Source organism: Rhinopithecus bieti, unplaced genomic scaffold, assembly GCF_001698545.2.
Source record: "Rhinopithecus bieti isolate Rb0 unplaced genomic scaffold, ASM169854v2 scaffold_9449, whole genome shotgun sequence".
NCBI lineage: Eukaryota > Metazoa > Chordata > Mammalia > Primates > Cercopithecidae > Rhinopithecus > Rhinopithecus bieti.
In genome coordinates, this window is record NW_016806089.1 from 113492 (window position 1) to 123570 (window position 10079).

The 10079-nt window shown below is 55.6% G+C and overlaps 1 protein-coding gene across 3 annotated transcripts in view; it reads right to left on the reverse strand.

Moving 5' to 3' along the window:
- Positions 1 to 10073, reverse strand: part of TOLLIP (toll interacting protein) — a 32351-nt gene extending 22278 nt beyond the window's left edge. The window contains exon 1 of one of the 3 annotated variants that reach the window (XM_017874686.1): positions 10034 to 10073. In XM_017874686.1, the coding sequence (XP_017730175.1) occupies positions 10034 to 10066 (33 nt within the window). In that variant the 5' untranslated portion in view covers positions 10067 to 10073. Of the gene's footprint in view, positions 1 to 5230; positions 5253 to 9770; positions 9792 to 10033 lie in introns of those variants that run through there. The other 2 variants (XM_017874687.1, XM_017874688.1) reach the window with 2 other exon arrangements.
- Between the last annotated feature and the right edge of the window lie 6 nt (positions 10074 to 10079).

The following is a 10079-nucleotide window of genomic DNA, read 5'->3' on the forward strand; positions in this document are numbered from 1 at the left end:
TTTTTTTTGAGACGGAGTCTCGCTCTGTGGCCCGGGCTGGAGTGCAGTGGCCAGATCTCAGCTCACTACAAGCTCCGCCTCGCGGGTTCAGGCCATTCTCCTGCCTCAGCCTCCCGAGTAGCTAGGACTACAGGCGCCCGCCACGTCGCCCGGCTAGTTTTTTGTATTTTTTAGTAGAGACGGGGTTTCACCATGTTAGCCAGGATGGTCTCGATCTCCTGACCTCGTGATCCGCCCACCTCGGCCTCCCAAAGTGCTGGGATTACAGGCTTGAGCCACCGCGCCCGGCCATAATGGATATTTTTCTAGAATTTTGCTTCCATGTACTAGATGTACACGCTGAGTCCAACACTAACAAGTAAGTTTAAACGCCTGTGTGAAGGCTGATAATTCCACTTCAGGAACCAGTCCCATGTCAGACCTCACTCCGGCACGTAAGCACGGGATGCCTGCGGCTGCATCCCCTGTGCCGTCAAAACGCCCTGTCCACCAGCCAGGCACATCCACCCAGCGCAGGGACATGCGGCCTCAACCGGAGCCAGAAGTCCCCACCTGGAACACAAGGAGACCCGGGGGATGGAGGCGGAGGCACAGCACGACCTGCTGGGGGAGCCATAAGGAGGCCTCTGTCGAGACCAGCTCTGGAGGAGCATTCAAGAATGGAACTCGAGGGACACGGGCAGGGAAGGTTCTTTATTTATACTTTCATATCCTGCTAGTTATTTTTAGAAACTTTTTTAAAACCACATTCGTGAATTACTTTTAAAATAAAAAGGACAGTGTAGGGCTCTCATCCCACAGAGCGCTCTGCGTTTTATCTTCTCTGAAAATAAAAGCTACTTTTATAAATATTAGTCCGTTTTAAATACAGTTTAAAAATGTAACTTCACATTTCTCGGACTTGCTGATTCTCCTCCCCCTGTGGTGCTCTCAGAGGATCATGACGCGCGCCTGTGACTGACGACCATTCCTCCCTTGCTGACGCCAGAGCTCTAAACCTTTCCACATCAAAGAAGAGATCGCCAAAATTCACTTCTAATTTAAAACAATTTCCCTTCAAGTCTAAGTTTTACTTTTGGCACAGAAATAAAGTCTTAATGCTTCTTTTTTTGTCATGTAACGTGTGTAGTCAACCCAAAGCTAATTTTTTCTTCTTAAGCACACAAATTAAACAAGCACCCACTGTGAATATTCCTGTGACATGTTTCCAACTGAGAGAGCCGCTGCTTCCTGAGGCCCCACTTTCTGCCCGACAGAGCCCAGGAAGAGCCCTGCTCAGCCCAGGACGTGGAGTCCTGAACACACACAGTCCTGGCCTCGGTCCTGCCAGGAGACATCAACCTGAGGAGCCAGCCGCACCACAGACGCCCCGGGAGCACAGCTGGCCACGTGCGGGCGGCAGGACGCCAGGGTCTCCTGGCCACTTCCACGACTGGCCCTCTGTGGCGCCTTTTCACACCTTCTCACCGTCCCCACCCCACGATGCTGTGAGGCTGTGGAGCTGCTGTTTGTGTTTGTGTGCCATGCGTGCACCTGCACTTGGCACGTAAACACTGCAAGCAAGGCTCTAACGAGTCTCAGCACTAATGCCAGGTTAGCATAACTAAGTCAAATTAAGTTCAATTAAAAACTAAAACGCGGCCGGGCGCGGTGGCTCAAGCCTGTAATCCCAGCACTTTGGGAGGCCGAGACGGGCGGATCACGAAGTCAGGAGTTCGAGACCATCCTGGCGAACACGGTGAAACCCCGTCTCTACTAAAAAATACAAAACTAGCCGGGCGAGGTGGTGGCGCCTGTAGTCCCAGCTACTCGGGAGGCTGAGGCAGGAGAATGGCATAAACCCAGGAGGCGGAGCTTGCAGTGAGCTGAGATCCGGCCACTGCCCCCCAGCCGGGGCGCCAAAGCGCGACTCCGTCTCAAAAAAAAAAAAAAACTAAAACGCTTCTAACACTTCATGACTATGTGCTGAGCAACGCTGAGTGTATTTACATAAATTGTAATGTATCAAATCACACGTACAAATAAACAACTTATATAAACACAGTAAAAACTATCCTTAGTGAACTGATGTGAGAAAGTACTTTTTAACTGGCTGCTTGGTATTCTTTGAGCAAACTGACATCATTAGCGATGGGCTAAATATGTTTAGTTGAATTAAATCACAAAATGTCAACAATCCTCATTCAATTCTCCAAGCCAGAGTCTCATACCAGCACGGAGGATCCCACACAAACAGCATTCACGGGCGCCTGCCCACCCTCGCCGCCCACCTCACAGCAGGCCTGAGCTCGCACACGTGTCATGGGCTTCCGAGAACTTTGGATCCACGTGCTGGGGACACCCAGAAAACCCAGGGGACAAGGAAATACTAAGGAACAAAAAATCCAGGAGCTGAGCTGGGGAGGCACACACAGCTGTCAAATCCCAGCAGTTTCCTCCCCCAAGAACCCCTTTTGCCCTGTCAGGGTCAATATCCACCCCCACATTGAGAAAAAGCGTTAAGGGCTCCTGAAGCCACAAAGCCAGCCCATGGAGGCCCCAACACGGAAGCCCAACTAGTGAAACTCTGTACCCCAAGCCCTGGGTTTCACCAGTTCCTAACGCAGCCATGATTGAACGTGACTTTCAGAGCTGGGACCCACAGCAGGAAGACCTGGGCGAGGCTCGTGGCTAAAGGCACAGAGGAAGCTAATGAAACAAGAGAGAAATAAATCCGCCGTAACCGGAACACCTGGGGATGTGGGCGGAAGTCAGTCTCACAAGACTCTTGGGTGAGGTCTGAGTGTCTGCTAGGAAGGGAGCTCCAGACGCGGTCAGGGCCCCAGGACTCACGTAGAACGGCACAGCTGGCCCAGATGAAGCTGAGAACCTGGAGCCCAGGCATCGCCAGCCTCCCTGCTGTGTCTGAGGGGCCGGCCCTGCCTTGAAGGCCCTGCAAGGGGCCTGCTCCATGCCACGGTTCTACAGGGGAACGTCTGCTGCTAGGTTCACACCCAGGTCAGAGCTCAGTATGGCCCAAGAGAAATGGCCCGTCCACCTGACGCCCACACACCTGTGTGATTCCCATCCAGACCCAGGGGTGAGAGAGGGCAGGAACGCGCACCAGGGCTGAGACACAGGGCCGTGGGCAGTCAGGACAGACCCTGGGTGGCCCTCGCGGTCCCTCTGCCCGGCTGACTGACCCCTCAGTGCACAGTGTTTCAGAGACTGAAGGGCCGGCCTGCACATGCCCCGCGCTGCACACTCATGGCCAACAGGGGAGCCCCACAGAGGTGAAGGACTCACCGATGCTCAACGGTGGCCACTGCCATTGCCCTGTAGGTTTAGCATTTTCCAAAATAAGGCTGGAAGGAAAACTGCAATTCCCCATGCCCACCCAGCTGCTGGTTGCCTCACCTACCACCCTTCACAGCACCAACCTCCAAAAGCTGGACTAGTCCCCCACCCTGCAGCCCCTGGCACTCCAGCCAGCCTCCTGGCACTGGCATGTTCAGTAAACAACCCTTGAGCAAACAAGTGGCATTTCATGCATCTGCTCTTGGCAAGGCAGCTCCCACGCCAGTGTGGACGGGCACTGGTGACTGTGTCCCCAGTTCCCACATCCTCCCTGCACAGCCGCTCAGCAGCCCCCTCCCAGGAGCCCTCGCTGAGCACTCATTCGCTGTGCCTTGTCTTACCTTCCGCGGCCTTCCTCAGACAGGGCTTTCCTTCCCTCTTCCTAGCACCCCCTCCCCTCTTCCTTTAATTACACAGAACACAACAGGCGCTTCAAAGCCAACATGCCAGGAGGTTCCCCGGCTCTGCTGAAGTCTCCAAACGAACACTAGAATTTGCATAAGGGAAGCTGGGAGATGACAGTATTGAAATGAACCCGTATAAGCTGAAGAGGGGTGAAAGGGAAGAGGACAGGACGGAATGAGAATGAGCATAAATCATAAAAGCTGACTACAGAACAAGCGACTTTAAATGGGGTCTCCGCCAGGAACTCCACGGCACACAGCCTTGCATCCTAAGTGCTGGGACGGTCAAGCAAGGCAGAGGCGGAAAACCCGTCCTCATTCAGACGAAACAAAAGCCAGTCAAGCAGCGGGCCAAGGGCGGACAGAGGTCCAGAGAGGGATGGCGTGTGACATGGCAGGCCCTGGGCGCTGGGCACGGGGTGCGCACTGCAGCAGCCTCTGCGTGTCACTGTGTGCCTGAGGCTTCCACGGTAAGGTGCTGGAGGACCCCTGCTCCTGTGGTGCTCACACTTCAGTGGAAGACAAATGGGAAGCAACACGAGTTACACCGTATGCTGACGGCAGGAGGTGCTGTGCACAGAAACAGGGCAAGGCCGGGTGGCAGGGGCAAGCTGCACTTCCCGCAGGGCAGCAGGGCAGTCCTCACCAGCACGGCGCGCCAGGGCAGGGCCTGCAGGATCTGGAGACGGTGACTCAGGGACAGGAAACGCTTGCACAGCAGGCCTAACCAGGGGCCTGTCGGGCAGGTCGAGGGACAGTGTGAGAGGCCCAGATGAACAGAGGTTAGGGCCGGGCTCAGGGGCTCACGCCTGAAATCCCAACACTTTGGGAGGCCGAGGTGGGCAGATCACTTGAGACCAGGAGTTCGAGAACAGCCTGGCCAACATGGTGAAACCCCGTCTCTACTAAAAATACAAAAATTAGCCGGGCATGGTGGTGGGCGCCTGTAATCCCAGCTACTCGGGAGGCTGAGGCAGGAGAACTGCTTGAACCCAGGAGGTGGAGGTTGCAATGAGTTGAGATCGCACCACTGCACTCCAGCCTGGGCGACAGAGCGACACTCCATGTTAAAAAAAAAAAAAAGGCCTCAAGTGAACTGGGAGGCAGGCCAGAGGCAGTGTATTCAGAACGCAGCAAAGAGGGGACAAAAACGAAGGAACCGGAGGAAGAGACGTCCACTCCCGGACCGCTCAGCAGCCACTCTGGGAGCCAGGAGGGGGCGGGGTCCCACCTTCGAGGCACTGAGGACAAGGGACCGTCCACCTGGAGTACCGTCCACCTGGATGACTGTCCACCTGGAGTTCCACACACACAAAAATAGCTGTCAGGACACAGAGAAAAGGCATTTACAAGCAAAAATCAAGTTTGCCAGCAAAGAAAATTCTAAAAGATGAACCTGAAGCTAAAGGAAAGTGACCCCAAATGGAAGGCCTGAGACACAGAAGGGATAAGAAAAGAGAAACACAGAAGGAATCCAAACAAGCACTGACTCGAGAGAAATAACACGTTCCTGCAGGACGTTCCTGTGGGAGCCCCAAGGGGAGGCGGCGCCCACACAAGGCACAGCAGCACCTGCACCGGGACGGGGCAGCCGAGCTCTCTGCGTGGATCAGGAGGCGGCACAGACAATGATTAACTTCTTCTTTAATTATTTTTCAGTCGGGCAGCCTCCGGAGCCAGAGTTCACTCAGAGACTCCCTCACAGCAGAAGCTGATAAGTGCATGTTACCATTTCCCGGAGAGCCCCCGCACTTTCCCAGCACAGTGTGCATGTACTTGAGATAAACAACTGAATTTTTTAAAACTCCGTTTAATAAATCCAAAAGAAGGCAATGAGAGAAAAAGAAACAAGAAAATGTAGGACAAATAAAAGCACAAAAGAAAACATCTAAAAAATCTGCAAATCTGTGTATACATCTAGACGTCTATAACCAGAAAAATGAAACTAGCATGTTCCCATCAAAAGACTTAGACTTCTTAGATTTGACGTTTCAAAAAAATGTAAAATCAAAGAAGGAAAAAATACCAGGTGAATACTCTCTAAAAGATAGCTGGAGTGGCCATGCCAGTATCAGACAAAATAATTAAAAGCAAAAGGCCTTTATCTTCCAAGAAGCCCGTGGGTCCCCACCCAGTGAAGAGATCTGATTTCCAGGCAAGCACAGCAATTCTACACCTGTCCACACTCACAACCCGGCCTAAAAAACCCAGCACAAACGTTCACAGGGACCCAAAGAGAAAGGACGCATGGGCAGGCGGTGAGTGTGTTCCCCACTGGCTCAGGTGCAGCCGGCAGGAACGGACACCCACCCAGCAACAGCCCACCTAAGCCAGTGGAGACGGGTGAGTGCCACTGGCTCAGACACACAGGATGCAGGAAAATCCAGGGGCTCCTCACGACACTCGGGAGAGAAAGTCCACGCACACCTACAAGGAAAACCAATTCTCTCCTTGAGGTATGGGAAGGTAAAGGAAATGCATTTCACTTGCCTTTCCTTCACAAACTGTATTTCAGGACAACAGGTTGACACTGGTTGATGGGGAAAGCTAATCTTTACAAACAATCCCAGTTAACAGACACTGAATAAGTGATAAAGTTCAGAAACTACCCTCTGCCGTCCCTAATGAAGTCACCGATTTGGCAGGAATTATCAGCGATGTGAAGAGTGAGGGGACCTGGACAGGCACAGGCCTCACAGGGAGGAGAGGAGGGGCCAGGCCGCCTCCAGCTGGTCAACCATGCACCTCCAAAAGCAGGACAAGGAGTAGGAGCAGCCTGGACCGGGCACGGTGCACCCACCTCCACCAAGGAGGCCTCTCTAGCCAATGGCGCCGCGGTGGCTGAAGGCAGAGTCTCCTGCAAACGTCCTGAGTTCTCACTGCAGAAGGCAGGGGCCCACACGGTACTCCTTGCATACTTTCTGATAATAAGCAGACTATATTGAAAAAAGGTTATCTTTCCAAAACACTGGCCTTTTTGAAAAGTGAGGGAAGCACTGCACAGGGCTGAAGCATCCCTTAGTGGCTATTCACGGAAACAGTATCCTGAAGATCTAAACATGGTATGATTCTCTCAGAACGATAGCGGGCTGGCTAGCTTCACACACGTCCTCTCCACACCTACCCACCCGGGCCCCTGAAGCTCCCTCTACCCAAGGACAAAAGAACCTCCCAGGGCCCCATTAGCGGCCTCTGCTCCTTCACGGCACGTGGGATCTTGCTGTCTCCCCTCATCACCAGGGGGAGGCAACGGCTAGACCACAGTCAGGGTCTCCCGAGCCAGAGTCCTGCCCCCGGACCCTGGGGAGCATCTCTCTCTGCTGGAAAGCCGAGCACCTGCTTAACCTCCTGCCTCCCCAGCACCACAAGGGTAACAGAAAGAGGAGGACACGATAAATACTGTGTCAAGACACTGGCTAAAGGACCACTATGAGTTAATTCAGAGGGGCTGGGGTGGGACATGCTCAGTGAAGCGGGCCAGTGCCAAGCTGGGCCCTGCAGCGGGTGTGTGCCGGGCAACACTTTACAGAGTGCTGCGCTGATCTGATAAACCCCAGGGCCAAGTCCAGCCCTCCTGTGCCCAGGACCCTCCTGTGGCCACCAGCTCCTGCCTCCCTCCATCCTCAGCCCCTGGGGTTCCCTCCTCTCAACCTCCAGACCCCACACCTCTGTTTTCCGTGCACTCCCCTCCCAGCCCACCCCCCAACTCCCATTCCTCCTCCAAGCTTAGGAGAGATGTCACGTCCTCACCCCAACACCTAGCCCTGGTGAAGTCACCATTTACGAACTCTCCCAGCACCTGAAACTTAAGATCACAGACCCACCGGGCCGTCACCACATGGCTCCGCTGTCCTTATGTGCTGCCATGTCTACCGTGCTGCCCTGTAAGATCCCGGTGGCAGGAACCACCTGGTTGCCCTTGTATCATGGCCATCCTAAACATCACAGTCGGTAACGCTGGTTGATTAAGTCACAGGTACTCCAAGCAGCACTCGAGACCCCCGTCGCTGACACCACCTTCTTGGAGACCCTGGCAGCTCCGAGCCAGATCTGATGTTACTGTGCATTTACTGGGCAGCGGGGGGTGCCCCTGAAGTGCCTGCTCGTCTACGTGACGGAAACAGCCCAGGAGGCACCAGGCAAGAGGAGATGCTAACGACACCTCAGCACTTGTCAGCACGGGCCCTACGTGTGAGAACATCTCCTGCCGCTCCCACTTCCTCATCGCGGGCGTAGCAGGGCTGCACACCGGTGCCCTCAGAACAGGAAGTGCCTGCCTCCCACTGCTCCGTGAGTGCTCAGCACCTGATGAATTCAAACCCAGCCCTACACCCCAGTGGGGTTCCAGATGAGGGACAAGTTCCCAGGAGGCCGAGGATGTCTCCCAGACCACACAGCAAGGAAGGGGCCATCCTGCCCAGCCACCATGCCCCCCGGCTCTCCAGGAGGACACAAAGGCAGGGTGCTGGTTCCCTTGTTGCTGAGCCTCCCGTTAGGCAGAAAGGAGCACTTCACTGCCATAACCACCTGCAGGGACTCACTGTGGTGGAGCGAAGATGAAGAGGTGGAGATGCTGACATCAGAGGCCATGCAGGACCTCTGCCGACCCGCAGCCTCCACACCTGAGTCTCAGAGGCCGTCCAGGACCTCTGCCGACCCGCAGCCTCCACACCTGAGTCTCAGAGGCCGTCCAGGACCTCTGCCAACAAGCAGGCTCCACACCTGAGTCTCGTAAGTGTCAGGAGATTTCTTTCAAAGTCCTCGGAAAAAGCATCTATGCCCAAAACCTGGGACTTCATTCTAAACACAGAAAAAAAGTTCTACCTGAAGAATTCTCTCCTCAGGAGAAACACTAGGACCTGTGGATACAGTGTTAAGGGTGGGGAGCCCTGGTGACCCCTGCACCATGTCCAGTACTGGGCTGCACGAGTGCAGGGACCTGGGAACATCCTAAAAAGGACTTTTTCCGCCCACGGCAGGTTTAGAACCACTGTTGATAAAAACTGTGCCGCTCAGGACAGCCCGCCCAGCCCAGCCTCTGAGTGGCACGGTTTGAATTTGTGTCCCCGCCAAATCTCACGCTGAATTATGACCTCAGCGTTGGAGGTGGGGCCTGGCAGGGCGGGGGTGTGGGTCACAGGGACAGATCCCTCGTGGGTTGGTGCCGTCCTGGTGATAGTGAGTTCTCACGAGGTCTGGTCATTAAAAGGTGTGTGGCACCTCCCCACCCCCAACTCTCTTGCTGCTTTCGCCATGTGACGTGCAAGCTCCCACTTGGCCTTCCGCCATGACTGGAAGCTTCCAGAGGCCTCCCCAGGAGCAGATGCCGGCACCATGCTACCTGTACAGCCTGCAGAACTGGGAGCCAATTAAATCTCTTTTCTTACAAATTACCCAGTCTCCGGTTTTCCTCTACAGCAATGCAAGAAGGCCCTAACAGTGAGCCCAGAGGCCACTCACGCTAGGAGCCCATCATCTCTGAGTCAGTCTACACCAGCTCTCCTGCAATATTAATGCTATAGAAGAAACTGACAGGCAACCCTCTGGAGAGAATTCAAAGCAGGAAAGGTTCTCTTAAGTTCTTGGCGCCTATCCTCTCATTTGCAAATGAAGAAACTGAGGCTTTGCGCAGTGGCCACTAACTGGGGACACAATTGGGCCCAAGAAGTGGTCACCACTACCCTCACTCTGCGTAAGGGAGAAAGAGGAAACAGCCTCCATCTATGGGACCAACTAGAGTGTAGGCCCGTCTCCACCTGTGGACCACCAGGGTGCAGGACCCGCCTCCATCTAGGGGACCATCAGGGTGCAGGGCCCGCCTCCACCTGGGGGGCCATGAGGGTGCGCGCCCGTCTCCACTTGGGGGACCATTAGGGTGCGGGGCCCTCCTCCATTTGGGAAACCATCAGAGCTCGGGGCCCGCCTCCATCTGGGCACCGGGCCCTCCTCCATCTGGGGACTATTAGGGAGCGGCGCCTGCCTCCTCTGAGGGACCATGGGGCACGGGGCCCACCTCCATCTGGGGCTCACCACGGGCGCAGGCCCCCTCCCCCGGGGCCGCCTCCCCAAAGCTCTGCCCGGGCGCGACCGGGAGCTCAAGTCTCCCGCAGCGTGGGCACGTCCGTCCGCCCCGGGGTGGGGAGCCGCCGCTCCCCTCCGGCCGGGCGCCCCGTGTGTCCCGGGAGAGCCGAGGAGCCGGCCCGCCCGCCGCCGCTGAGCAGTAGCCCGGGCCCGAGGCCCTTCCCGCAGCCGCAGGTCGCCGCCCCCGCCCGACCCCCGCCTGGCGGCCTCACCGGCCCGCGCTGAGTGCTGACGGTGGTCGCCATGGTGCTGCGGCGG